General features: G+C 41.2%; 1 protein-coding gene across 1 annotated transcript in view; it reads left to right on the top strand.

Moving 5' to 3' along the window:
- The window catches only part of TNFRSF21 (TNF receptor superfamily member 21), a 74923-nt gene extending 52212 nt beyond the window's left edge, over nucleotides 1-22711 (top strand). The window contains exons 5-6 of the mRNA XM_081094084.1: nucleotides 19206-19434; nucleotides 21280-22711. Of these exons, the coding sequence (XP_080950210.1) occupies nucleotides 19206-19434; nucleotides 21280-21509 (459 nt within the window). The 3' untranslated portion in view covers nucleotides 21510-22711. The remainder of the gene's footprint in view (nucleotides 1-19205; nucleotides 19435-21279) is intronic.
- Nucleotides 22712-23065: the final 354 nt, after the last annotated feature.

The following is a 23065-nucleotide window of genomic DNA, read 5'->3' as shown; positions in this document are numbered from 1 at the left end:
CGGGGGTACTGGCAGCAGTCAGTAACACGATTCATCCTCCTCCTTGAGCTTGTTCAAGTCCCCACATCAGATGGAAATGGAGGGGACCCAGGAGTGTGACTTACTTATAGTCTCTGAGCCCTTGGGGGCCCAATGCCTTGCATTTGAATCCTGGCTGTGGTAGGTAGTAGCTGGGTGACCAAGGGTTAAGGACTTAAGCTTTCTCTGCTTCTGGTATCTCATTTGTAAGCCAACTTTGTAGGGTTGATTAAGACTAGAAATTAAGTACATAAAATGCCTGACGCATTGAAGGTGTTCTACAAGTGGTAGTTACAACCATGATGTAAATCATTTTGCTTAGCCTTTCCTATTCATAATGTGCTTCCCTGAAAGGCCATGAATCAAGTACAAATGTGGGTATTGATTTATAGTCCTCACAGACTTCGATTAAAGTTTTGGAGCATATTCCCAAAGTAAGAAAAAATGCTTCCATGGAGACTTGCTAAATCCCACTTAAAATGTAAAAGGCCATTCTGCCTGCGGTATTTTCTAGTGGTCCAAACTTATTACCTGAAAGAGCTAGTGAATTAACTCTAATTCACTATTTTTCTGCACTAAATTTTATATATCAAGGGGCTCCCTTTTATATATTTAAGAACTCCAAATGCTTTTTATCTTTTCATACCAATAGTCATCAGGTGGATCTTTTATCTAAGTGACTAGATAGAAATTTGTAGCTGCTAATTGACTCTGAAGGTGGTCTTTAAAACTCCTGGCATATTTTTAACTTCTTTGAAATGTGGAATTTTGGAAAAAACTAATTCCTAATAGATGTAGTGTTAAACATTCAAAGGCACACAGCAGTGTCTCGTGACTTTCTGAGGAGTGATCTCAGTATGCGTAGCTCACAACTAAAACTGGGCTTTAAGCAGCTGGATTTGGGGAAAGCAAAGGGAGGCGTTAAATATCCAATTAAAGAAAACAGCTTTGGTGAATGGAATGGAGGGAATCCAGAGGCGGATATTATTATGTTTCCTTGGAGTGTTGGCTTTAAGGAAGCACTGGCAGGGCACAGGGTAGGTTCTAAGTTCCTTGAAGAAGGCTTTAGATCAGCGGTTCTCAACCTGTGGGTCGCGACCCCTTTGGGGTTCGAACGACCCTTTCACAGGGGTCGCCTAAGACCATTGGAAAACACATATATAATTACATGTTGTTTTTGTGATTAATCACTGTGCTTTAATTATGTTCAATTTGTAACAATGACATTGGGGGTCACCACAACATGAGGAACGGTATTAAAGGGTCGCGGCATTAGGAAGGTTGAGAACCACTGCTTTAGATACTTCAGAATAAGTCACATTGCCTCGTTGATGATGCCTACAAGAAAGATAAAATGCAATGGATGCCATGTTAGGACAGGCTAAGTGCAATGTTGAATAAGGTTTAGAAAGATGATCGTGATATATTGTTAGGGGAAAAGGAGGTTACTGAACTGCATTTCGTATTTCTCATTAGAAAAAGCAAATGTGAGCATGGGGATATATTAAAAAAGGAAAATGAAAATGCATAAAAATGTTAATGTTGTTATTGAACCTAGATGGTAGACTTAGAAGTGATTTTCTTCTTTTTAAATCATTTGCTATAATGAGGAAGATTGCTTTTGTGATTTTAAATATTTTTTAGAATGACAGCTGAAAGGGCACAAGAGAAAGGATAGGTAGGGCTTGCTTTACTGTGCTAAATTGAGAGAGGGATCATCCTCATTTTAATTTAGGGGAGAGCAGTGATTTAGGTGACAGTCAATTCTTCCTTATTAGGACTGCCTGAGGTTTGTGATGTTGGGTCAGATTTGCCAAAAGCTTATTAAAACTTGCTTCATTTTTGGTTTCTGCAAATCCATTTCATTTCTCTGTGTTGTACACTCAACAATCACTTAGAATTTGGACCTAGTCTTTGGGGTCCAAAGACATAGCTGCTAGGAACAGTGGGCCCAAAGTCTCCATGCAAGAGAATGCATATCAAGGAGGGTGGTTCATAAGAAAAGCCACTGCATCAATGAATAAGCAGAACAGTCCCAAGTACCAAACTCTTGCACCTTTTAGTTCTTTTTTCCCCTCTATTTCCTCTATAGTACAAAAAAAAAAAAAATCTCATATCTATTTTTTGTTATTTATTTTTCTATGAAACATTGGCATCAAAGCATCTTACAGCTTTCTTTTTGGTGCTAGGATAGCCTACATGTTATGATGGAGGCTAAGAAGGCAATATTATGCTTCTTGTTCCATATTTTAATAATGTCCATCATTGTCCTGCAGCATTCTGGACTCTAATTTAGTAGCTAACGAGCATGGGTTTCTGGCTGCCAGATCTTACTAACTGCACACTATGTAACTGTAGGCTCATAGTTTACCTCTGAGATCTGTCAGAGTCAAACAAGGAATCAGAACCCTGGGGGCATAATTGAGACTGATTCTTCCCATCTTATGATGGATTTGTATTCTTTGCGTATTGTGGTGCTGCTGGGGATTTGAGACTTTGCCCCAGGAGCTAATGGCCTCTTAATGTGTAAAAACTACTGCCTGTGTATGTGTGCTTAAAATGGTTAATGTTTGTTCCTATTCATGAGGTACCTGTGTTATGTTCCACTCAAAGGATCAGCCCCAGTGTGCTTTTCAGTGATTTCTGTCCAGAACAGCTGGCTCATTGTTAACCATGGTAGCCTATTAGCCATTTTTAAATTAAACACATTCAGAGCCTAACTTTTTCATTAAAAAAATGTTTTTATACTCAAAAATTATATAGTAAAATTCACTTTTTGGTGTACTGTTCTTTGAGTTCTCTCTCTTTATTTTTATACCTGTTTTTTTTCTTTTGAAGCAGTTTTAGGTTTTAATAAAAATTGAGAAGGAGGTACAGAGATTTCCCACACATTCATAGACTCCTCCATTATCAATATTACTCACCAGAATGACTTTTATTTTTTTTTCACCAAAGATGAACCTACATTGACACATTATAATTATCCAAACCCATAGTTTACCTTAGGGTTTGTTCTTGGTATTGTGCATTCTGTGGGTTCGGACAAGTGTATAATGACACATATTCATCGTTATAATATACAGAATATTTTTACTGCCCCCCAAATCCTCTATGCTCTGCCTATTTATATCTTCTCCCACCCCACTCCCATTAACCCCTAATCTTTTTACTGTCTCCATAGTTTTGCCTTTTTCAGAATGTCCTATAGTTGGAATCATACAGTCTGTAGCCTTTTCAGATTGGCTTCTTGCACTTAGTAATATGCATCTAAGTTTCCTCCATGTCTTTTCATGACTTGGTAGCTCATTTGTTTTTAGCACTGAATAATATTTCACTGTCTGGATGTACCACACTTAACCATTCACCCACTTCACTTTTTTTCTTGGGTATGAGATGCATTTTTATGTACCCTCTTCTTTAAACATCTAAAGTGAACCCAGCCTTTCAGAATTATATCGACTCTTCCCTTTCTAGGACATAAGCATTTAGAAGCAATAGCAAAGCAGTGGGACAATCATGGGAAGTTACTGGGACTTGGGCAAAGCTATTTATTTTTTTTAAAACATTTTTTATGTTTTTAAATATATATATATATTATTGATTCAGAGAGGAAGGGAGAGGGAAAGAGAGATAGAAACATCAACGATGAGAGAGAATCATAGATTGTTGACCAGAGCTCTTTAATAAACAAAATGAAACAAAAACCTAGCAGAACGTTCCAAATTGTATATTATCTTTTTTCCCTATCCGTTGACTTTGATTTTTTTCTGTATCTTTATTTAAAGAAAGTCTTTTGTAAGTAGCATATTTGTAAGGTTTTTAAAAGTCTAGTCTGACAGTGTCTGTCATTTAGGGGATTTCAGTGTGGTTATATTTTTAATGTAATTACTCATATTTGGGTTTACATCTGCTCTCATATTATTTGTTTTGTATTTGTCCTATCTGCCCCCGTCCCTTCTTTCTTGTCTTCTTTTGGGTAAATCAAGTATTTTTTTGTTACTCCACTTTTTCTCTTCTGGTAGCTTGTCAGTTACACATTTTTTACTTTACTCTGTGCGGATACCATGGAGATTACAACATGAAGACTTCAGTTATGAGAGACATTTTATAAATGTGCACTTCTTACTGTTTCCAAACAGTATAACAGCCTCAGAAGACTTTAGTCCCGTTTAGTCTTTCTTGCATTATGTGTGTGATTTTTTTGTCATGAATTTTAACACTGTACATTTCTTAACCCCAAAACACATATTTATTATGGTTTCGTGTTGATTTACCTCCAGATAAATATTTTCTGCGGTTCTTCATCTCTCCCTGCAGCTTCAGCTTCTACCTGCCATCATTTGGCCTACAGGATACTTCCTGCAGGTTCCCAGCAATAAGTTGCATGATTTGCCCGTTGTCTTTGAAGGATAGTTAGTTGCAAAATAGAATTGAAGCTTGACAGTTAATTTTCCTTCAGTACTTGCATGCCTGGGTTTATGTTTCCCCTGCTGAACAGCAAAGGAGATGATGTGATTTTATTTTAAAATCTATATTACATAAGAAATGATGTGTGCAATATTATACCCGGCACTTTGGGCAATGCAAAGACGAATAAGTAAGACAGTCAGTGCCGTCAAGGGTAGTTTGTAGTTGATGGGAGAAATTTAGACAGACCAATATAATTTAAGGGAGTAAATCCACCAAGAGTGGGCGGAGGGAGTACTGGATGTACAACTAATCAGCCAGTAAGGCTCCAGATCGCAACATCAGCGTGGAGGTGTGTGCCAGGTTAAATTTCTGTCTGGCAGCTTCTCACTTTATGGTAAATTCTTTGGCCTCTCTGCCTCAGTTTTTTCCTGAGAAAATGGGGACACGATTAGGGCCTGTCCTGTGAGCTTGTTGTGAGATTTAGGTATGACCCACAGTCAGCACTTACTGACTATACTATTAATAGTTGCAGTCATTCCCAGGCCCTGGAGGTAAGAGAGATGGAGGAATGTTTCCTGACAGCTCCAACGCATACATGTAATAGATCCTTTAAATCCTGCCACGAGGGTCCCTTAGTGTCGGATAGGGAGGTACTCCCAACTCCAAGGCTGCTTAGAGTGCATGGTGGAGCACAAGGGCGGCCATCTGGGTTCAGTACCCAAGGACTGGACATTCCAGCGCATGGTAACTATTTCTTTCTCCCTGGGCGAATGTTCCTCGGCCGGCAGGGATGTTTTCGCTAGTGGAGAAACAAAGGTGATGGTATGTGTGAAGATAACAGTCTGTGCTTTCAATAGCTGTCAGAAAAGGGAAACAAAATTGAGCAACTGAATGTCTGGGTTCCCTTTTATGCTTTTTTCTTTTTGAAACGTTGCATATGTAGATAGGCTTAATGAGTGCAACCCGGCCCTCCCCCTAAGCCCCCCAAAAGACACACGCACCTCGAAGGGGGTGAATTTGTTTGCATTTTTATTGATTTAGATTTTTCTGTTTAAAATGGGACTTCAAGTGTTATCAGAATTAAATGAGGTAATAGCCTGCTAAATTGTGGGATGTGGAAAAGTGAGGTATTAAAGTGATGCTTAGTGGGATTTGAATTCCAGCCTTCCTTTGTTGTTGCCTTTTGAAAAGGGGAAGAAGAAGGAATTTTGTGTACATTTAAAAATGATAATGTTAAAAACAACCACAATAATTTAAAATAATACAGAGTGTTACTTTAGTTGTCTGCTTTGACCAGAGGTTCACAAGTGTAAAGAATTGATCTTATCCCTCCTTCCGTCCTTCCATAAGGTTACGTAGGTAAAAGCCACCCTGTAACTTAACAACTAATGGAACTGAAGCCAGTGTTGTTGTTATTGACTTATACGTGGTAGAATGATTTGATTATTTCTAAGGGTATCTTATCCTTTCTAGAAACCACATGGAATACATCCCAGAGACAGAACACCCCCCCCCCGCCCCAGCCCCCCCACCTTTGTCTTTCTCTCGGCTACAGTAGACTCTTTGTTGGAGGCTGGGTGGCTTCGCTCTGTAAAATCAGCTGCGAGATTTACAGTGAGAAGAGCACTGGGCACGGTCTTGGCTTCTGCCGCAGAGGGAGCTACAGTTACTGGGCTTTGCTTACACCTGCAGGATGCAGCTGTCCTTACCCAAGACCTGCCCGAGACCAGCCACCCTCAGAAATGTACTGCAGTGAGGGCGAGTTGAGGCAAATACCAGCTGTACACTTAACTGTTGGCTTCTTGGCTCTTCCAGTTTGTCTTTGTCGTCACTTTGCCAGTTGGTCGTCTCATAAAATAGGGATTGTTGTCCTAAGGCCTTAAGATGTTGGCTCAGCTTGCATGGATCTAGTAGCCCCTGCCTTCTGTTGTGGGGCCATGTGAGGTCAGGTTACTTAATTTGTGGGGAACCTCTGGGGTGATGAGGAGACCTTATAAAAGGATTGCTGACACATAACAGGCCCAGGGACACTGAACGACGCTTGTGTGTAAGGTGGTCATTGTGCATAGAGAACTGGTGAATAAGCCTTTAGAGTGTGAATGACATTTCAGGCTGTACTACTTCTTATCATCTTTTAAGGTTTCATTCAGTTAGTCCACGACCTTTGGTCAAGCACCAGCTGGGGCCCTGGTACCATGTAAAGAAGAAAAGTGGGCCCTGCCTTTCACAGCTTGAGAGCCGAGATGGAGACACGTGTGCAAATGATTACAATTCAGTGGGATAAGCAAATGTTAAATAGTGGTTGCACAAGGACATATAAGATAGTATCAGAAAGCAGGAATACCCCCCCCCCCCACACACACACACATAAGAAACAAGAGCAGGTATGCATTAGTTGATTTGAAAGTCATTAAAACAAACAGACTGTGTTTTCAAGACTATATTTTGGTCTTTTCCGCAAGACGTTCCCATGCGGTTTCTGCCTAGGGAGCCCCCCTCCCTGCTTTTTCACACGAGGGGCTTCTCAAGCCTTTGATTCTGCAAAGAACGTCTGATTTACTCAGAATCTTGTTTTGTTTGCTCAGTCGCAAGCTTTTCAGAAACCATTCACTGATGTGTGATATTAAAAGTATAGGAACAAGGTGCCACTTCATGTCGAGTGCTGGGTTTGAATTTTGCATCTCCAAGGACTAATGGAAGGGACTGACAAATTGAACAGTTTGCTTTTGTTCTTCTGGATTCGGTTTGCTCGTGCTTTAGGCACCTACTGTGTGACCGTGAGCAAATCCCATTGTGTCTCCAAGCCTCAGTTTTTTTCGTAGTTGCCTTGTTACTAGTAAGTATCTGGTGAGGACTAGAGATAGTGAGTGTAGTAGTGTATACGAAGATAGCGAGTGTATACACTAGATACAGTGAACATAAATGCGTCGTCCTGCACTTGACATATAGTAGGGCACAGTGCATCCTATGTTAGAACCTGAATTCCACATTCTTTTTTTTGGACTCAAGAGCACATAATACCACTCTACTTTCAATAATGCACATTAAGGAGAAAGGGAAGCATTATTTGCTGAGTATCTATTGTGTCCCAAACACCATCTGAGTGCTTTACATCTGTCCTTATCTAGCAAGTTTCATGGTCATGCGAGGTATAGGTAGGTAATGGAATTAAAATGTATTCTGTATTTTGTTGAAGGCCATGTCAGTTGTAAAATGTACCAAATAGGCTAAGAAAGAAATAAAAATACTGCCAATTATAGTTGTAAGATACATCCCCATTTCAGAGATGTTAAAATGTGAAAAGTATGCATCATAGAATTAATGAAATGTAGTAGTTGAGCTTGAGGTATTCAGGTTACAAAAAGAAAAGTTGGGGAAACAGATTTTTGAGGTCTTGCCATCGATGTACTCTCCCTTCCCAACACACACATATACACATGCCTCTTTTTTCCCCCAGTAGCCTTTAAGGTTGAAATGGTTTAACACAAGCAATTTATTTAGTAAATATTCTTAGAACACCCATTGTATTTTGAGCCCTGCACCAAGCATTGAAGATATTAAATGAAACACACACACACCAAAACATAAAAACACAATCATCCCTCCAGATGCTGACATTTTTAGAGGAGGGATAGGTTGGTGAGCCAACCTTGAGGATATATTCTGTGACATTGTTATGTAGATGATTTGAGGTGGGCTTTTATTTTCTTCTGGAGACATGTGCTCAACATCCAGGAAAGGCTGGGTCTCTCAGTTGATGACATTTTCAGCCTGTTCTACACACTTCCTGGCTTTCTCAGAAGGTTCATTGGGAAGAAATCAGAATCAATATTGTGAAAAGAAGCGTATTTTCTTCATCAATTACCAGAGCTGAAGATCATATTTTCATTTTTTAAAAGCCAAAACATAATCTGGATAAAGCTTAGTAGCTTCCACTGTTGGCCTAGCTTCTCCACCCATGGTTGTGAGTTATAGCTCAAGTGCTAATAGTGGGTACACTTGCTGATGAGGAATTGTAGCAAGTTTTATTATATGCCAATTAATTTCAACATTTAAATTGCTTTTCCCTCACAATTTCCTTGAAACAGCTATCACTCATGATTTTCCCATGAAAAAATTGTCACAGGGGGAATTTTGATTTCTCCACAGTTGGGCTTTCAGAGGATAAGCTGGAATAACCACTCATTCATTTAGAGTGGCTTATCACCCAAAAACTACTAGGGAAAAAAATGAGAATTTTTTATAATTTCAATAGGAGGTAAAGCTCTACTGAGAGTAATATGAAACGCAGAAACTATACAAGAAAGATTTAACTACTTAATAACTGTGTGAGCTGGAAAACATGCAAATCTAAAGACTAAATAACTGGGAGTAGTTATTTGCAATGTGAGATTAATTTCCTTGAAAAAATGAAGAGCTTTTATAAATTAACTAAAACACCAACAACTCAAAAGGAAAATGGGCAGTCTGTGAACAAGGTAGTTCACACAAAAGAAAATACTAAAGGCTTTTAAAGGTATACAGATTTTAAGCCTCGTTCCTAATAAGAAAAGTTCGAATCAACACCTACAGAGATATAATTTTAACCACTCAGACTGGCGAAGAGGGAAAAGTATGGCCTTGAAAATTCTTGTGTTGTGAGGGAACAGAGAAAGAACAGCGTCCACTGATAATGGGTGTGTGCAGTGGCCCAGTCCCCGTGGCGGGCCATCTGGCGTTAGCTACCAGAGTAACTGTCAGTTGACCACTGACATTCCATTTCTAGCAACAGGTCCTGCAAGTGTTCCTTAGAGCATCATTTGTAATAACAGGAGGCGAATAACACAAATGCCCTCCAATAGAGAGCTGGTTATGTAAGTCATGGAACATCCATGCAGTGAGACAATATGAACTTGTCAAAAAGAGTGACTCAGATCTGTATGTGCTAACCCCAAGAACTGCATTTAAATGGGAAAAGGCAAAGTGTGGAACAATGCGTACATTGTGTCACATATTGTAAAAAAGAATGTAAAAAAATTGTAACAAATGAAAAGGAAGAGCTGGGGTGGGGTGGGGAATATATGTACCTCTTTATTGGTGTGAGTGTAGAGTATTTCTGGAAGTACACAGGGAATTGGTAATGGTGGTTACCACCCGGGAGTGGAACTGACTAGCTGAGACCTCGAAGCCAGAGGTTGAAGTCAGTGGTTAGCGAGGGAGAAGTCTATTTCTTGTGAACCTTTGGAATAGTGTACCGCATATAGTGTAATTATGATGACATGAATCCAATGGACCATTTTATGAAATAATGCTAATCTAATCAAATGTGGCAAGTTCAAAACATTTGAGTCACAGATGAGCTCAAGCCTTCTTACATCAAAGTCACTCATTTCCTGTGAACTTTCTATCCTCCGAAATGTCTTATGGCATGCTTTGTGCAACTTTCTTTTTCGTGGTTAGAATTGTCCAAAGGCTTTTTTGTGGAAAGGCTTTCTAATAGGTCTCATTCAGTCAAGTTTAGAACATACTGAAGAGGAGATCATTTCCAACAGCATGATCTCTTCACGTCTCCATGGGGCTGAGCTCTTAGAGGCGCGGCAGTACGTTCGAATGTGAGTGGACTCTGACTCTGAACCAAGGGAGCCAGCCTGCTTTGTTGAGAGCCGGTGAGTCAGCTCAGGGCCGCAGCCTTACTGTTGATGTCAGCGGGCCGGACAGCTTGCAGACACAGGCACCAGCAGCTGGGCGGGGCACGCCCTGCCCTCCTCCCTCCAGAGCCGGCTGGTTCTTACCAGCTTTGGCAGCTCTGCACAGCACTCCTACTTGTGTGACTTCCTGTGGTTTCCCCCCAGGCTTCCAGAAGAGGAACAATTCCCTTGCTTAGGGCAAAGGATTGGCCACTCACACCTTGACTTAAATGTCGGTGGATGTTGTAGCCTTCAGGATTTGTAGCCTTTTGAAATTAACTCTTAGAAGTGATCAGAATTCGCAGATGACCTATACTGTATACACAAGACTAGAGCAGCTACCTTCACCTGCGTTTGGGGCACTTAAGGGAAAAACGCACCATGGCCAGCTAGGCTGGACTAAAGTTTAAATATAATCTTACGTAAGGTTGCAGTTGAAACAAAATCCTTTCATTATCCAATGCTTGGACAGATCTAGGGTGGGTGAGGGGTGTTTTTTGTTTTTTGTTTTTTTTTTTTTAAATAACTAACTCCCCAGCGGTTTTGGCAGTTTTCAGTCAAGTTTATCCTGTGAGCCTCTTAAGGGTGGGTGAATTCACTCTGCAGGCTCTGCTCCCCACTCACCTGGGCAGTGCATAGTGTTCATTGGGTTCTGCAACCCCTGTGGTCTGGTGCATCTTGGCATCCACTCTTATTCCAGCGTCTAAACTATGATCTCCAATTGTTACCAGAAGGACGACCTGACCCTTGGTGGGTCTGCCTAGGGCCAGCCAGTAAGTAGTGTGTGGGTTCTTGACTTCGTGCAGGAAAAATTTCATAACGTGAGTCCAGGTGACTGTGAGGGAACATTTATTAAAGCCGGGGAGGTAAAACAAGGAAGGGCTTAGCATAGACCAGTGGTTCCCAACGTGGGGCACATGCCTTACAGGGGGGCAACTTAATTTTTAACGGGGGCAATTCGAGAATGAGTTATTAATAGTGATTTTTTTTTTTGCATTTCTTGTGGTTCTAAGGGCCTCATATACAGTTTATAAATATATTTTGTGACATTTACTAGTATACATTTCAGTTCACTATTATATGTTTTGAAACTTTATTTGCTATCTTTTCATATCACTTCATATTATTATTTTTTTTTAACAATTTCTTAGTGATTTCTTCCTCAGTACTTCAACTGTCCTTTCGTTCTTTTATTTTTCTCTTTCCTGGATGCCATGTTCTTTGGAAGCTTGCTTAGACCACGTTAATGGCCTTTTAGGCTTCCTCCACGTGAACAGGAGTTCACTTTTTGAATAATAAGAATCATATGTCACAGGGGAGGCATCAGGACTTCAGAGATGCTTAGGTGGGGCATGGCCAGAAAAAGGTTGGGAACCACTGGAGTAGAAGCAACAGGAGAGCCCATGCTAGGCTGCCCTCGCTGTGAAAATGGAGAAAAGCAACCTGGGATCAGGTCCAGCGGAGCCTGGTATGAGCTGCCAGCTGCTGCTGCCCATTGCTCCCCTGGTTCAAGCCTTGTGGGGTTCTTTAGGGTTTAGAAAATGCATGCCTTGGGGGAAGAAGGGGAATAGCGGGGCTGCTCCCCAAAGAGAGAACGTGAAATGGGTACTCTGTCATGAGGCTTTATCTCTTTCTCCCAGGGGAGGGCTTCAGCAGAATGTTAGTCAGTTTTCCAGGTGTGCTCCTCCAGGGCTGGTCAGTGTCTGTGACTGTCATTAGTCATCGCAGCTGGTCCTGGTGTCACCCACCTGGTTTTGCTGCTTTTCTGGATCTGGAGCTGAAATACAACTGAGGCCTGGATGCTATCTCTAGGAAGGCGACCTTCTGTATCTGCTGTAAATTGTTCTGTCGGTTTGTTCAGCTTATCTGTCTCAGTTTCCCTATTCCACTTATCGTGGCTTACTGGACTGTGTCACAATGACCTCAGGGAGCTCTAGACAGCGTAAGGTCAACAATGTCTGCTTGCCAGTGGATCATTTTAGATTTAAGTGTCAGCCTGTTCCCTACCTATACAATGGAAGCACTCCTTGCTCCCTTTCCTGTGATCTGGGCCGGGCAGAAGAAAAAAGCAGGAAAGACAACAAAAGCCTAAACAATGAAAAGACGAGGAAAAGTTTGGGGAATTTTTGTCATAAGCTTATTTGGCTCTTAGCCCATGTTTTAAATTTGTTTTCCTGAGTTTTAAAAATAAGACTTACCAAACAAAGTGGAAAGCACAGTACAACAACCACCTATAAATGCATCAGCTCGATTCAATAATTCTTTGCATTTTATCATTTTGCTTTATATATATGTGAGTGTATATTTGTAGTACATATTTTCATTTCTAAGACTTCCTCCAAATTTCTGATAACTGATAACCTAACTCTTTAAAAAAAAAAGTTTAAAAATCAGCATCTGTCTATTTTCCTCAACTTTTTTCTTTTTGTTTTGCAAAAATTATGCCAAGTAAATGTGGATTATCCTTGCCCAGATCCCTACTCTGGGATAGGTATAACAAGAATTCACACTCAGAAGAATCTAAAAATCATAGTCACCTATTGAGACAGGTTGGTAAGCCAGGACAAGTGGGATAGGGAAACTGAGATAGTTAAACCGCCAAGCAGTTTACAGCCATTTAATAAACCGAAAAATCCTATCTTCCCTAACCAAGGACACTTAAGAGTAAGTAGTTTACACTCCCCAGCCAGAGGGTGAGTAACTTACATCACCCTCCTCAGGAGATAACAAATCCAATCAGTGCCATTTGTGTCAAACACACCTGAGGACGGATGAAGTCGGGGGAATAAATCTGATTTTGGCGCATCAGCATAAAGCTGATGAGTATTGTGTTGAGGTCCTCCCCTAAGCAATCAGCCTTTAAAACCCCCAGGAATGTTAACCTCTGCCTTTCTCTCTCCTAAGCTTCAAGGGCCCTTCTATTACCTCTAACTTTCTGAATAAACTTGCTCTTATAATTGGAGTTCTTGGCTCTGAAATCTTTCTTTGCCAAACAAACTCAAGAACCGAGGTCCAATTTCACCAACACCGCCTGTAAAACTGTCATTTAGGATTTTAAAGAAACCTGCCTCGATTTTTCTTTTTTTCTTGGGGCGGTGTATTTGGTTTTTTGTTTGTTTGTTTGTTTGTTTGTTTGTTTGTTTTAAGGGAGAAATCATTGTTTATAGGTATTTCCTTGGTATCAGGGCTGGTAACCCTGATTATCTGAGCCCTCATTTATAGCTGGAATCTTGGATTTGGATAACAAAGCATTTCTTATTATCTAAATTCTTATAAAAATGGGCTGAATAGATTCAGATATCAAGAGATGCTTATAGGGCAAGGAGAATAATGCTTGTTTTTAGTGGAGCTCATTGCACTTACCTATGTAGGAGGTCATGAAATCTCATTTACATGAGCAGCTGGGAAAGCAGGAGAAACAAGCTTTAGCTATTATAATCCTTAAGTAGTTGTAGTTATGTATTTACTTGTGTATTAATTCCTTTGAAATAAACCTTTAATAGAAATGGAATTTGTTTTTTTTAAACAGTCACTGGATCTGAAATATTCTCCAATAGACAACAAAGTTATTGGCTACAGTTGAAGTGATTGGTATTGACAGAATCTCTCATCTTTGTCTCCAGGCAGTCAACCAGTTGGGGTGTCAGCTCTGCCGTTGAGTGACAGATCCTTGCAGACCCTGTCTCTGACCCCTTCACTCTAGCTAAGGGGCCAGGGCAGCTCCTTAGACTCTTTATATTGAGTTTATAGTGTTTGTCAATTTCCCTAAATGCAGTGGGTCCAGACAGGGAAGTGACAAGGCTCCGGAAAGAGGATTAGTTGAAACTAGACAGACCCGATCTTGAATCCTGGAGCTTTGTGACCTTGACTGGGTTACTTAAACCTCTTAGAGCCTCAGTTTTCTCATCTGTAAAATGGAGCTAATAAAAAGCGACCTTAACAGCAAATGGATTACATATATTTCATGCTGGGTCATTTTGCACAGGATTAATAGTGGTCCATTTCTTAATGGTCCTTTTTGCATCCTGGATCTGTGTGACAAGATGGTCAACTTAGATGGAATAGCAATTTGATTTCATTGAATTTAGCAAATAGGCTTTTAAAAAACCGTTTTTAAAGTGATGGAAATTTTTCTAAGTGTTAGATGAGGTCTGGAGGAAAAGTTTAGTTGAAAGGGTGACTTTTGACTCTAAGAAGCTTTCCTCTTGAGTCTGTCAGGCATATGTGGCTGCAGAGAGGACAAGGAGTGTCTCCTGGAATCCAAATGGGCAGTGCCGGGAGCCAGGGGGTTAAGTTGAATCATTTTAGCAGATTGGTAAGGAGCACCCAGGCTGGGTAATGACTGCTTCATTTCAGGGGGTTACTGAGGCATCGAAGCTGTTAATTAGTTTTATGAAAACAGATTGTGCATCCACAGGAAGATTGTAATTGGGTAGTAATTGAAATTAACTTGGAGGTAAACCTTAGTTGAGTGAACCAGTTGGCGGTAACTTGGAAGGAGAAAGGGATTTGGGGTGGGGGTTAGGATGGGAGTAGAGAATGAAATAGCAATAGGAAGACAAACAATAAATGCCATAATTTGAACAGAGATGACCTTGTCTAGCCTTTTTTGTTTAGAAACAGGGAAACAGGTCTGTAGAAGGTAATGGTTTTTCTAAGATCACACCTTCCCTTGCAATGATATTCCAGGATTTTCATGACTTTGATTTTTAAAAGTTGACTGTGGGGAAAATGAAATGCATGCTGAAAAGGTAGCTCTGAGGCCAGAGTTCTGGGCACATTCCTGTTGGTAGAATATATTCAGGAATGCTGCTAGCTCTTAGGAGAGAAGAAAAGTGCTCTCAGAATCTTGTTTCATGTATATACCGCCCTTTTCTTGGATAAAGCTCGGAAGGACTTTCCTTTACCATTCCCGGCTCCACTCTCCCAAGGGGCTAGTGAAACCCTTGACCTTCCATTTCCTAGCATCTTAGGGAAGGCCAGGCAACCAAGTGGTCTTTTGGTTTGATATGAAAAGAGGAGACTTTAGCTCCAGCTTCAGTTTCTGGTTGTGATTTGGTGGAGCACTCAGTTTGGGGGCTCTGGTTGAGGTAGGAGAGAGGGTTGTAAGGACACAGCTGGAAATGGCTCATTCCAGTACAACGCGAGTACAAGTAAAATCCTCGTTCTCATAAACACGGCTACAAACCTCCGTAGCCCAGAGGTGTTCAAGCTCACACATTTCAGTCAATACCCCGTGTACTAACCGATTTGGGTGGCTCTGGAAATCAAAGGAAGATGGTCAGGTCAGCGGTGGAGCTCCTCTACGGTGTGACTCAGCTGTTGAGTCAGGGGAACCATTTATCTCTTCCCATTTCAGGTTGGACTAATAACTGCAGTCTCTGGAAGGACTAAGTGTACTTCCATGGAAAGAAACTAATCAGAAGGACATTTGGGGCTCATTTGGCCAAAATATAGTACATGCTCTTGAAGTTTCCACAATAGAACCATCTGTTTTGGGCTGGTTCTTTCTTTATTATCCCTGCCCCCTCCCCTTTTGGTCTGTCTTACTGTCTCTACCTCATTTCTCAGTTGAGCCTTCCAAGTTAGCATGATTACCTCATGGCTATAAAACATGGCTAAGAACCGAACTTTTCACATTTCTCCAAAGGGGCTTCAGATATCTGGTGGATACATTTCCTTCATTGGCCAATTTTTCCCAGGGGCCTTTCTTTTACATCTTAATATCTGCCTGACTGCAAGAGGTGTTTTTTATTTTTTATTTGTGTGTGTGTGTGTGTGTGTGTGTGTGGGGGGGGGGGTGTTGCCCTTTTGTGCCCATGAACATTTAACAAAAGTATAGAGAGGAGCTCAGCCAAGTAGATGCTCTTCCAACTATCCTGTTTCTTGGCTACCGATATAAATAAAAGAGGCTGCGGCCACAACATTTTCAAGTTAGCAGAAGGAAAATATACTTATCAGTGGTGACTGCTTTCAAAAATAACATTTATTGTTTTCTTAATTATAAAGTTAATATGTCCCTGCAGAGAATTTGGAAAGCTCAAAGAAGCATAAGGAATAAATTAAGTTACTCATTTTGTGCATGTTTTGAAAAGTTTACGCTCAAAGCTTTTGTAAGAAAAGACCCTCTTCTGTGGAAATCTGGCTTTCTTGTTTAGAATATCTGTCTTCTCTTTCAGTTTCTAAATCTTATTATAAGTGTTCCTCAGTTGCTATAAACTCCATACTGAACCAAGGACTTTCTGAATTAATAAAAGAAAGAATTCATTTATTCCAAATATCCTGATGACTGATTTTCTGATGAGAGCTACCACAGGTAACACAGTGCTTGAGTTACATGCTGTGTTGCAAACCAATTTTGGGGGATATTGTAAATATTAAAGTAAAGAGGAAAAAAGTAAGTTTCTAGGATCAATTTTTTTTCTTAGAGTGAAAAAATGCATATAACTTTAGAGAAATCTCGAATGCCACCAGCTACTGTGTATCCTTAGTAGAATAGATTTTCTAGAAAGATGATTGTCATGGTCTCTGGCTTTAGTGGTAGATGTTAGCTTAGCTCCAGTGTGGTGATGCTAAAACAATTCCTAGGAGCATTTTTATATTCACTTGACTCATTCCTAATTATAGGAGAGCATCACATCAGCATTCTGTCTTCCCAAGTTATGTTGGAAATCACATGATTAGTCCTTTGGCAAAAGTAGGGGGAGGGGGTTAAATATTTAAAGTTTTGAACTGAGTTCAGGAAATAGGTGGGTGGACATCTTATTTCTTAGCCTGTTATCATGTGATTTGTGTGTGGGAATTGCTTTTTAAGCAAGAATAGTGCACTATATTGACTGACCATATTGTCCAATGTAATGTCCCTGAGAACCAGAGTGTAGACAAGTGCTCTTTGTCTGAGTGAATGAAAACCGTGTATTGGCATGAATGGCCATGTGCATTTGCAGGGAGCAGGGGAACATGCCAGGGCCTATTGAAAGAAAATGTTAAAAGCATATACATAAAACTTATCTGTGGATCAGACGGGGGCTGCTGGGAATGCGTGTTTTCCAAGTCTTAAACTTGCACTGGAAGCAAAAGTGAGGTGTGGGTGGTTGTACAGAGGAAAAATGCTCTTGGAACAACATTAGACGTGAGGTAATCAGTGGTCTTCAGAATCTGCAGTCCACTGTAAGAATTTCTTAGGCCTTAAAGGTTGTAAAATAGGCAATTGTGTTTGCTTTGTGCGTTTTACAGCTATTCAACGTGATGCTTTGAAAGGAGGGTCAATGTCTTCTTGGCTGAGGAACTTGAAGTTGACTTCTGTGAGTGAAGTCTGAGGGTTCTAATGAGTAGTGATTAACAGCTCTGGGAAGAGTGCTCATCCCTGAACCCTGCCCTGTGTGACCTGCTCCCAGATTTTCATCCATGCCAGAAGAGCCAATGAAAAGATAAAGTCGATGGACTAGGAAATACCACAAGTACCTGCCAGAGTCCTGAAGTATAGTGTCAAACGACAGGGCTGTGTAGAGATGGCAGGCAGACCTGAGGTGAACACTGATTTTCTCCCAGTAGCTGTGTGACCTTATTTCACCTGTAAAATGGGGTGATAACACTATCACTTCCCCCATCTCCACTATACACCGGGTACAGCCTTGATTCTACCTCACCTGGCCAAAGTTGCAGCATGCTGTCATCCTACTTCGATTCTTGTCAGCACACCAGCCCGGGTGGCCATGAAGCCCACTCTCTCCATCAGAAACCATCTCGTGTTTGCTTTTTGTTATGTCTCTCTGGTGCCCACTACAGAAGGCAAGCTTCATGCTCATGCTTCGGGTGCTCTGTTCTCGTTCTTTCAAACAATTTTAATTTCTGAGCTAGCTTGAAATGGAAATCAGGAAACCTAGGATCTAGACTTAGTGCTGGCGCTTACTGGCTGGGAGTCCTTAATTAAGTCACTTCTGGAGGCTTCGGTTTCCTTACTTGTAAAGAGGTGTAGTTAGTTTGCTAGGGCTTCCATAAGAAAGCACAGACTGGGAAGCTTAAACAACAGAAATTTATTTCCTCACAATTTTGAAGGCTAGACCTTTGAGACCAAGGTGTCACCAGGGTTGGTGCCTTCTGAGGCTTCTCTCGGAGAAGATGTCGTCTCCCCCCTGGGTCTTCACATGATCTTCCCTCTGTGTGTGTCTGTGCCTTCTTATAAGGACAACAGTCATGCTGGATCAGCACCCAATTGTACCTCAATTATCTCCTTAAGATTTTCTTAAAATTTTATTGTTTTGAGAGAAAAAGAGAGAGATTGATTTATTGTTCTACTTATTTATTTATTCGCTGGTTGATTCTCGTATGTGCCCTGACTGGGGATTGAACTCACAACCTTGGCATAGGGCAATGCTCTAACCAGAGCCACCTGGCCAGGGCTCACTTACTTCTTCAAAGGCTCTATCTCTGAATGCAGCCATATTCTGAGATACGGGGAGTTACAGCTTCAACATATGAATTGGAGATGGAGGGGTATAATTCAAACCATATCAGAGAGGAGTATACCAGTTATTATCTAAGACCTTTTCTGGCTCTACAAAATTACACTGTAAGTTGGAGATCTTCCCCTTTGTTCCCTGTTCAGTTCTACTCCTATGAGGTGAAAGCTCGATATATATATGCTCCCGATTTTTAATGCTCATACATATTCTTATGTATATTTTTGAAGGGTTTAAAAATCTATGTGGTCCTGGCCTGTGTAGCTTAGTTGGTTGAGCATCATCCCAGGCACTGAAAGGTTGCTGGTTCGATTCCTGGTCAGGGCACATGCTTGGGTTTTGAGCTCTATCTAGTGGGAGTGTGCAGATGGCAACCGATTGATGTTCCTCTCTCACATCGATGTTGCTCGCTCTCTCCCTTCCTCTCTCTCTAAAAAATCAATAAAATTTTTCTTTCAAGTGTTGTGTATGGTGAGTTTGTGTGTGTTTAACAATAATATAAGTTAGTAAGGGCTGTCAATGGGAGACTTTATCTATAAAATATTAAATGAGACAGAAAAGCATCTGAGAACATTTTAATTTCATTTTCTTTCTCTATGACTTTTAAGTATATCATTAAACACATTCTTTTTGTTGTTCCCTCCCACAGCTGGATGCCGACAAACTGGCTCTCCCGATGAGTCCCAGCCCACTTAGCCCGAGCCCCATCCCCAGCCCCAACCCGAAACTTGAGAATTCCACCCTCCTGACCGTGGAGCCCTCCCCGCTGGAGAAGAGCAAGGGCTTCTTTGTGGACGAGTCCGAGCCCCTTCTTCGCTGCGACTCCACATCCAGTGGCTCCTCTGCGCTGAGCAGGACGGGCTCCTTTATTACCAAAGGTACAGCCATGAAGCCTTCCCCATAAGAGCCCTCAGGACGCCTCCCTGCCACTTCCACAGTCCTAGAGAACCTGTCCCAGCAACGTGATAAGGCCGGCCCGGGAGAAATCATGTCATTAGCCAGTGGGGATCCATGTGGAAACTCGTGACAGCCCCGGCTGTCTGTCTGAGAGCCAGTGCTCCTGGAGTGTCCGTCACCCTTGATCCTCATGCTATCAAATGTGTGTTTCAGAAAAGGTCTGATAAAATGTAGTCTGGCAGGTTTTCTGAAAATTATTTACCAGGCTTGCAGAACCCACGGATTTAAAGCATTAGCCTCTCTTGAGTGGCTGAAGTATAGGTTTTAGTGACTCGAATTAAAGTTCACTGTTAAGCTTAGTTGTAAATAACAATATTTTAAGCATTGTGGGTTGGTACTTTTGGTACATAATTTGCCACTTTCAGTTTTTAACAGCAGGGTTAGGAATTAACATGCACACTATATCGATGACAGATATTTTGTTAGGAATTTCCTAGTTTGTTTAATTCCAGTTATATTTTAGTGAAGGATTATATTTTATGTTCTATTTTATAATTCATAAAATATGTTCTATTTTACATACTTATATTTTAAATACTTTACATATTTATATTTATCTATTTTATACTTATGTAAAATATTTATATTTTGTGTTATATTTTAGAGAAAGCTTTTTTAAAAATATTTTTATTGATATTTGAGAGGAAGGGAGCGGGAGAGGAGAGAGAGAGAGAGAGAGAGAGAGAGAGAGAGAGAGAGAAAGAGAGAGAGAGAGAAATATAAATGATTAGAAAGAATCATTGATTGGCTGCCTTCTACATGCCACTGACTGGGGATCGAGCCAACAATGTAGGCATGTGCCATGACCTCCTGGTTCATAGGTCGACATTCAACTACTGAGCCATGCCGGCCAGGTGAGAAAGATTTTGGTAATAACTAGTGGCCTGGTGTACAGATTTGTGCACATTGAAAAGGAATCTGGTGCGGGTGAACCAGATTCAGGCCTGATAGGGCCCCAGCAGCAAGCTAACCCACGGGCGATTCCGTGAGGAATTGGGCTCCCTCCTCCCTCCTCTCTGGGTCCGGGGTGCGGGTGAACCAGATTCGGGGTTGACAGGGCCCCAGCAGCAACCTAACCTACTAGTCGAATGTCTGCCCCCTGATGGTCATTGCACATCATAGCTACCGGTCGAATGGTCGCTTAGGCTTTTATACATATATATATGTTTAACATATATATATGTTATAGTTTCTCACACCATTGTAAGGCATGACCCAAGAAACATTATTTTCTCATGTATGTATTTTTGCTCTTAGCAGTTCAGTTTTAAAATATGGCATCATAAGTAGACAGTCATATAATTAGATCACATTGACTTGAAATAAACAGAGCGGGGGAGAAAGGTGGGTTGAGGTCTTTTGTTTAGTGAGCAAACTACTGATGGGGAAAATAGTAAAATATCTGGGGGGAGGGGTAGTTTTTCAGATTTTTAAAGAGGTATTACAGTATTTTCCTTCTGAGTTTTAGAAGAATTTAGAAGTCATTTAGGGTTAGGCAAAGGTCCTGTTAAAAGACACACACATCAGCAACCCACTTGAAGCAGATCTTTGTCTGATCTTTATTAGGCAAATATTATTTTGTTTTCTTATATGCAATGCAAGTAAGAACTCCTGTGTTGTTCAAAATGTGCCAGAGGTTCCCTCACTCACCTTGGGGTGGTAGGTTGGGGATAGCCTGGGGGGAGCTAAGAGCTGTCACTCTTAGCGGTCCTCCCTGGCCCCCAGCACAGTCCCTTTACCGCTGTCCTCTTCTCTTCCCTGTGCAGAAAAGAAGGACACGGTTTTGCGGCAGGTACGCCTGGACCCCTGTGACTTGCAGCCTATTTTTGATGACATGCTCCACATTCTGAATCCTGAGGAGCTGCGTGTGATTGAAGAGATTCCTCAGGCTGAGGACAAGCTGGACCGGCTATTTGAGATTATTGGCGTCAAGAGCCAGGAAGCCAGCCAGACCCTCCTAGACTCTGTTTATAGCCATCTTCCCGACCTGTTGTAGGACGCAGGGAAGACTGCACTCTGGAAGTTACTCATCTTAGTGTCAGGGTGGTTGGTTTTCTTGTTGTTGCTTTTGGTATGTGTATGTTTGTGTGTGTGTGTGTGTGTGTGTGTGTGTGTGTGTGCGTAACAGAGTAAGTATATGGCCAGTCTTTTGAGTCCTTTCCTTTTTTTTGCCCCCCCCCCCCCCCGCCCTTCTGGGAAGTTAGTTTATAAACCTTTTCAAGATATAACTGTTGCAAAATACCCACCACTAAAGTTTTTTAGGTTCCATATTTTCTCTGTTTTGCCTTCTTATGTATTTTCCAAGTTGTTCTGCGCACTTTATGTTCACTTCATGTAGCACAAATGCATTGTGACTGCTCCAGCGCACCGGACTGTGAGCCTCTTCAGCAGTGTGATGGCGCCCTGTGAATTCTGTCAGCGGTCTGCGTGTCTCAACATCCACATCTATGTTTTTTATTCTTACCATTTTTTTATGATTGTCACTTGCGAATTTTCTTAAGGGTGAAGGACATGTAAGACCCTGTCGAGTTACTGTAATTCAATGAGATGTTGCGTTGTCTTTCTCAAATGCCTTGTTGTGTTGTTCATACTCATGGCCGAAACTTGACCACACCGTTGCCAATTGTCTGGTTTTCACCTGGACACCATGTAGAATGCTTGATTACTTGTCCTCCTCTAATGCGCTCTGGGCTGGAGACGTGAAATCCTCAAGCCACCAGGACCTGCTATTTAAGTGGCTTAACAATTGGACCACCAAAGAACTTGAACTTCATCTTTTTAGGGGTCAAGCTGTTCGGGAACATATTGCTGCACTTTGGAAGGTCACAACTGAGTGTCAGGGCACCTTTTCCACAGGGAATTTGCCCCGCTTTGCTTTCAAGGTGTTTTTTTTTAATAGACACGTAGTTGACGGGTCCAGTTTGCCCTGGATCAAGGCCTTGGTCTCGGTGGGATTCCTGCATCATTCAATCACGTCAAAAGTGGCTGCAGCTGTAAGAGCTCTTGTCTGATATATTTGCACCTCTGCTTCCATTTATAAACATACTCTCTAATGCTCAGTTGTCAGATTCTAAATCAAAGGTGATGTGGACTCCCTTTGTGTGGGAGGGGTTTGTGGATAGTGGTGAGGGACTGATATCAGAAAAATGCCTTCAAGTGTACTAATTTATTAATAAATACTAGGTGTTTGTTACCTGAGTCGTCTGAGTATATTGAATCCTTGCCTTGTACATGTGCTCACCTTATAACTCTTTGATTCATCTCTTGGGAAAGTATTTAGGTTATAAAAACCCCAGCCTTTCTATTCTGTAAATCATGCAAATTAGCAAAAGTTTGTGTCTGCAAAAGTCCCTGGAGATTCGCAGAGAAGGATTACCGAGCACTAAGTGGCCGAGCATTTCCTTGTCTCTCGCTGTGTAAACCTGAGGCTCCTGTTTTTGAGATTGTCCCTATATTAAGAAATGAGGATTTAGGGGTGAAGAGGTACAAATGGTGAGGCCTTGGAGTATATTCGTCTTACTCATTTCCATCTAGGAAACTTATCACTCATGG

This window comes from Myotis nattereri (assembly GCF_964212035.1).
Source record: "Myotis nattereri genome assembly, chromosome: 6".
In the NCBI taxonomy this organism is placed as follows: domain Eukaryota; kingdom Metazoa; phylum Chordata; class Mammalia; order Chiroptera; family Vespertilionidae; genus Myotis; species Myotis nattereri.
Note: the sequence above shows the minus strand (reverse complement) of the source record. Positions and strands in the feature narration are given on the sequence as shown.